The sequence below is a fragment of the Corylus avellana genome, chromosome ca6 (assembly GCF_901000735.1).
Source record: "Corylus avellana chromosome ca6, CavTom2PMs-1.0".
Lineage (NCBI taxonomy): Eukaryota > Viridiplantae > Streptophyta > Magnoliopsida > Fagales > Betulaceae > Corylus > Corylus avellana.
The window spans coordinates 14,444,629-14,450,754 of NC_081546.1; the positions used below are offsets into that span (position 1 = coordinate 14,444,629).

Sequence of the window (6,126 nt, forward strand, 5' to 3'; positions counted from 1 at the left end):
CAAACGACGACGAATTCTAGATCAGAAATTCGTAGTGATACAGATCTGTAGAGATCTATATATATATATATAATACAAATACCCCTAGTCTAATTAGGACTCAATTACATTTAAATTAAACCTAGCAGACTCCCATAGTCTAATTAGGACTCAATTACATTTAAATTAAACCTAGCAGACTAGGGGCCGTCCGGACGGTAAATGGGCTCGTCTGGACGGGGCTCTTAAAACACGGGAAATATTGTTCTTGTAAGTGGTCGTCCGAACGCCGTTGCAGACGGGCATGCAGACGAGGCTCTCGGGATAAAATTAACTGTGCAGCTTTTAAATCTCGTCCAGACGGCTATGAATCTCGTTCGGACGCCTATAGTGATTTGATACTTTGAATCCATTTTGCTCACCGAACATTTAGCCAACACTTAAAACTTACATATAATATATAATATATGTGACATGTGAACCACTTTAAGTCTCCTTGTACGAGATAAGTTCTAACAAAGGATATATGCTCAAGCATGTTTGGAATCTTTGCTTGGATGAGAAGTAATTGATTTGGTGTAATTGGGTTTTCTTTAGAAATATTTAGATTTTTTAATTTGAGATAACCTAGTGATGGATGGCATGGGGAAAGTTGTTGAATTTGACAAGTCATGCCTGTAAAAAGTTTTCCTTGATGGTAATAGAATGGTGAGAAACTTCTGCAATAAAGCCCCCACATTTTTAATTCCCAATATTGGGTAAATCTAAGCCCGTAAACTACACATAAGTACCTAACAGAAATTTAGACACCATTTGTTTCAGTGTAAGATGATTTTTGAAAAATATTTTTTATATTTTTGAGTGTTTAGTGCGACGAGAATTAAACACTCAACGAAAACAATAATCAATGGAAAATAATTTTATTGGGAACTTTTAAAAACTATTATATATTGAATCTCACTTCAATACATCTAGTCCATCGTACTAGAAGTTAATCACCATTCAATATTTCTTGGACTACTGTTGGCCAAATTATTTGGGCACTAGTTCCAATATTAGTAAGATCACTTAACTATGCTTCATAAAAAAAATTAATAATAGAATAAAATAAAAAATAAAAAGGTAAATATATCATAAGTCTACGAGTCAATCGCCAAAATTAAAAACTCTTTAGTTTTTTTTTTTTTTTTTCGACAATTTACTTCCTGAATCAATCGAAATGTTAATAAATTCCCTACTGTTAAATTTTTTTAACAACCGTTAGACACCTCATTAAAATTTTAATTTTTTATTAATTTAATTTTAAAATTTAAATCTAAAAAGAGTATAAAAAATAAAAATTAAAAATTAAAGGGGTAGCAAAGAATGGCGCTATGGGGGTGGCAGCAAGCTACCCCGGGTTTGGGGTGGCCACCACCCATGAGGTGGCTTCGAGAAACAAATGAATTACATGTCAGCATATACCAAGAATTACATGTCACCCATGGGTTTGTCCATTTTCGTTGGGGGTGAGGATTCTTTGGGATATATTGAGGGGATGAGAAAGCTGCGTTAGGGCGTGGGTCATGGCGGCCTCACCAATCTCTCGCCTCCACGGCTCCACCACACCCAGACGAAGAGATTGGCCCAATTTCTTTCATCTATTGTCATCATACTCACCTTCTTCTTCTTCAAGTCTTTTACATCTTCTGATTTTGGGCAAAGTGTCTTTTATATCTTCTGATTTGGTGCAAAGTGATGAGAAGATTAATTTTGACAAGCTTTCTTCTCAAAGCAAAATGACAATACTCCGCCCACGCCCAGAAGATTGGTTCTGATAAGATTTCAGCTTTGTACCATTTGCAGAAAAGAAAAAAAAAAAAAAAAAGAAAAAAGTTGAGAACCAGTTGTCCTTCACTCAATTCAATTTCCATTAACAACTGAAACAATTACAATTAAACAATCGACCAGCTAAAACCCAAACACTATGCACAATATCCAACACCAAATCACAATAAATATGCAGGAAAAAAAAAAAAAAAAAAACCCTCAAAAATTGCAGTAAATAAGCAAGTTACTGCGGTGGGGGCTCAGCATGGGCGGTGGCGGAGTGGTCCGGATCTGGGCGGTGGCTGCGGGCTGGGCAGTGAAAAAGCTCTCCAGTGGTGTTTATGACTTCGAGAGTGCGTGAGGTTTGGAAATAATCTGGTGTGTTCAGTGAGTTTTCTAATTTTGTTCCAAGCAGATTTGACTCACGTTTTTCTTATCGGCGGTTCAAAAGAAAACCCAACTCTCCTACTTTTTCACAATTTCTGCATTAAATTTCCGGTATCCAAAGAAGTCCCTCTGATTCTGCCCAAAGACCAACATCCACGCTTATATTACGGATCACGCTTCTCATTTCTTTTCGAAACAAATCCTCCATTGCTGGCAAAACCCCGTAGCTCTTTTTTCTTTTTTCTTTTTTTCATTTTTCATTTGTCATTTGTCATTTTTTATTTTTTATTTAACTTGCATGATGCAGAGGTCCATTTGTTTATTGCAAGTTCACACGATAACCCAAGAGTTGCAACATCAAATTTATTTTATTTTTTTACTATTTTGAAAGACCAATTTTTCGATTTACTTAAAAAAAAAAAAAAAAAAAATTATGGTGGTGTTGCACCACTTGATGGTGGTCGTATAAACTATCTAATGGCCTGAAGGCGAATGCGAAACACATTTGGACCTTATTTGGTAAAGGAGTTGGAGTTGACTTAGACACTATTCATCATAATTTCTCAAAAAAATTAACATCAAAACATTTTACTTTTTAACTTTTTATATTACATTATTCACTTTTTATTATTATTCAAATAAAAAAATCACTACAAAACAAAATTTTTTCACTTTTTCATACCACTTTTTTATTCTTTTATACAAAGCATTCTTACATTTTTTTTTAATCAATCTACATTAATTACAGTGTCTAGGCTAACCTATTTACCAAATACCACCTTAGCAGCCGCTAGTTCCGTCTCCTAACCGACGATGGCCACCAAATCACTGCCACATAAAAACCAAATTATTATTTTATTAAAAACTATTTTTTTCAAACACAAAAAACAGTCCTCAAAATGTTACCAACCAACCTTTCGTTTGTGGACTCCACATAAAACACATTTTTCAAAAGTAGCCCCACCAAATCAATTTTCAATTCTTATTTTTTTCATAACTTAAAATTCAAAACACTTCTCAAAACTTTACCAAACAAAGCTAAATTTCTCTTTTTCCTTTCATAAAAAACACACACACCCAAAGAGCTCAAAACTAAGAGCCTAGACATCACCTACGCCATTACAGGCTGCTTTCTCATTGTGCTCTTCCTCCTCCTCCATTGTATCACAAAGTGCCCTACCCCTTGTCTCCGGCAAACATAATGCAAACAGCCCACAACACCCTATAACCAACCCGAACACCGTGTACGGTGAAAATCCGTCTCCTCTCCCGGCAGCGACAAGCATCGGAGAAAACACGCCACCAAGCACAACTGCTTGCCTCACCATCGACAGAGCCGAGTTCCGCACAAGAGTCGGGAACAGCTCTATTGTGAATATAAATAATATATCGGTCGCCGTACAAGCGCTAAAGAAGGACACCAGCTCCACCCCAATCTGCAATCTTCTCCACTCCCCCCCCTTCAAACCACATATGATACTGCAAACCCCGCTAAGGCTAGTGAACACAATGATCGAACTTTTTCTGTTCAACTTTCCTACGAGGAAGAAAGTTACCAACGACGACGGTAGCTCAGATAAGGCATTGAATGTCACGCTCAAATATAGATTGAATGCCAAGTCTCCGAGGCCTAACGGCATGCCGTAGTACACCATTCCCATGCCAAAACCCATCACCATAATCGCCGACAACCTCCGAAGAGCCCATCTTTTCTCCAGCAAGATCTTCATGGCCGAGAAAATATTGTCGTTGCCTGTTTCCTGCTCAAACGATGACAGTCCAGAGAAGCTCCAGGTTAAGTTACTGTGGTTAGCAATACTCTTTAGTGTCGCCATGGCTTCTTCTTCACGTCCTCGCACAAACAGCCATCTCGGAGACTCGCGAACAAATAACCGAACTAAAGCAGAGTAGATGATTCCCGGGATAGAAGTATATAGATAGAGATATCTCCATGACAATCCTATATTCATATAAGCCATGGCTGGGAGGGATAAAAACCCTAGCGTGAAACAGAAGAAACCCATAACCCCCACCTGGCCCCGCCACCTTTTTCCGACAAGCTCAGTTGCAAGAACAAGCGAACAAGTTCCGATTGTTGAACGGAAAAAGCCGCAGACGAATCTTAGAGCGGAGTAAATCCATATATTGATGGAGAAGATGGTTAGTAGGGAAGACAGAGACATGGTTAGGCATGTGAGAAAGAGCATGTTTTTCCGACCGAGTGACGAGTCGGCCAGCGTGGCTAGAACGAACCCGCCTACGAGGCAACCCATAAAGAAGGAAGATGCGGGGAGACCGGTGACAATGGAGGCGGCGCACTCCAACGACCATTCGGAGATGATTGAAGTGTGTGCCGGCCAATCCCAAGTCCACGAATTCTTGGGAAGACGGCAGATGTTGGAGACCGAGTCGCACGACGACGACCACTCATCCCCGAGTTGATCAGTGCAGTGCCACGTGGGGCGTGCATCGGTGAAGATGGTAATGAACGTTTGCTGTCCATCGAAGATCCATGCCATGGACACAAGTACGGCTTGCAGGAATTGAGACCACCCGAAATCCCCAATATACTGTTCAATTCTGGAATCGAGGGACGAGAGGTGTTTCTGATTTGGTGGTGGGGTGCTTTTTGACTCGGCCAAGTCGACCTGGGAGAGAAGCTGAGTTGAATCGGCCATTTTGAACCTTAACGAATTGATACAGAGGGAGAGTGGGAGAGTGAAGGTTTTATAGATGTGTGAGGTGAGACAAACATGTGTTTCCACGTGCTTGTTAATTGGTTAGATTCCTGCAGAGGGTGGAGATAAAATTAATCAACATGGTTCTGATAATCATTAATTAATTAATCAGTCAAAATAAACTTTAATGAGAGATTGAATATCGATGATGCTATCTTTTTTTTTTTTTTTTTTTTGAAACTATTGATAACTTCTCATTGATAAAGATTATAGAGTGGAGGTAGGGTAAGCTCCATCAACAATCAAAAGATAGAGCTAATTGCTCCATCAAAACAATATCACTAATACAATTTGGAGTTTGATCCCTCCATATCCTATCACTGACATCTGTGGCGGCTGCTCTCGCAAGCTGGTGTGCTGCCTCGTTCGACTCACGGTTGCTATGAACAACATTCCACCCTTGTAATGAACGTAAGATGCTCCTTGTGTCCTCTACTAAGTGGCCGAAATGACTCCAAATGCTCGTTGATGAATTGACGTCCTCCACAATCTGTTTAGCATCTCCCTCTACGATTAAGTATTGCAATCCCAGTTCTTTCCCAAAACTAGCAGCATGGTAAGCCGCAAGGGCTTCCCCTGATGAAGGCTCAAAATTTTCAGTTTTTGACGTACACATTGCTGCCACGACCCGTCCTACCTCATCTCGGATTACAACACCAATCCCCACTCTTCCATGTAATTAAGTATTGATGATGCTATCTTGTCACGTTGTGTTTGTCTTTACTTCCGAGTGCAATGAATATTTGTGAAAAATATCAATTGTAAAGTAGTAGACAAAATGATTAAATATTAATTGTACGTGTATGTTATTGTCCCAAAGGGACGACTAGTCTATCCTCTTTAGAAAAGTCATCGTTTCTTATCCTACCCTAACCTAAACCACAACCAAATAGATAAAAATAGAGGGGAAGAGCTTATCTACAGCTAATTATATATATTATATCTTAAAATTCTGGAAAAGGTCACACCTTAACGTTCTCAACTAGCCGTTGTTATTAATTTTGTTTTGAGAAATGCTTTGACTCTATTAAAAAATTTATTTTTTAGTCATTTTAATTTTAGGTGACATGAATTATTTTAAAATTAATAAATTTTAATGGGCCATGCCATAATAAAAAATATAAATGAATTATGTCACCTAAGATTAAAATGATCAAAAAATAAAATTTTTATTGAAGCCAAACATTTTTTTTTTTGTTTTTGTTTTCATATA

General features: G+C 38.4%; 1 protein-coding gene across 1 annotated transcript; it reads right to left on the reverse strand.

The window, feature by feature from the left end:
• Nucleotides 1–3,088: 3,088 nt before the first annotated feature.
• LOC132184984 (organic cation/carnitine transporter 3-like) lies at nt 3,089–4,853 on the reverse strand. The gene has a single exon (XM_059598792.1). The coding sequence runs from the start codon at nt 4,851–4,853 to the stop codon at nt 3,276–3,278; it is 1,578 nt and encodes a 525-aa protein (XP_059454775.1). The 3' UTR covers nt 3,089–3,275.
• Between the last annotated feature and the right edge of the window lie 1,273 nt (nt 4,854–6,126).

Excerpts from the sequence above, each read along its gene's own strand:
- LOC132184984 (XM_059598792.1), bottom strand. The coding sequence starts at position 4,853 with ATGGCCGATTCAACTCAGCTTCTCTCCCAGGTCGACTTGGCCGAGTCA.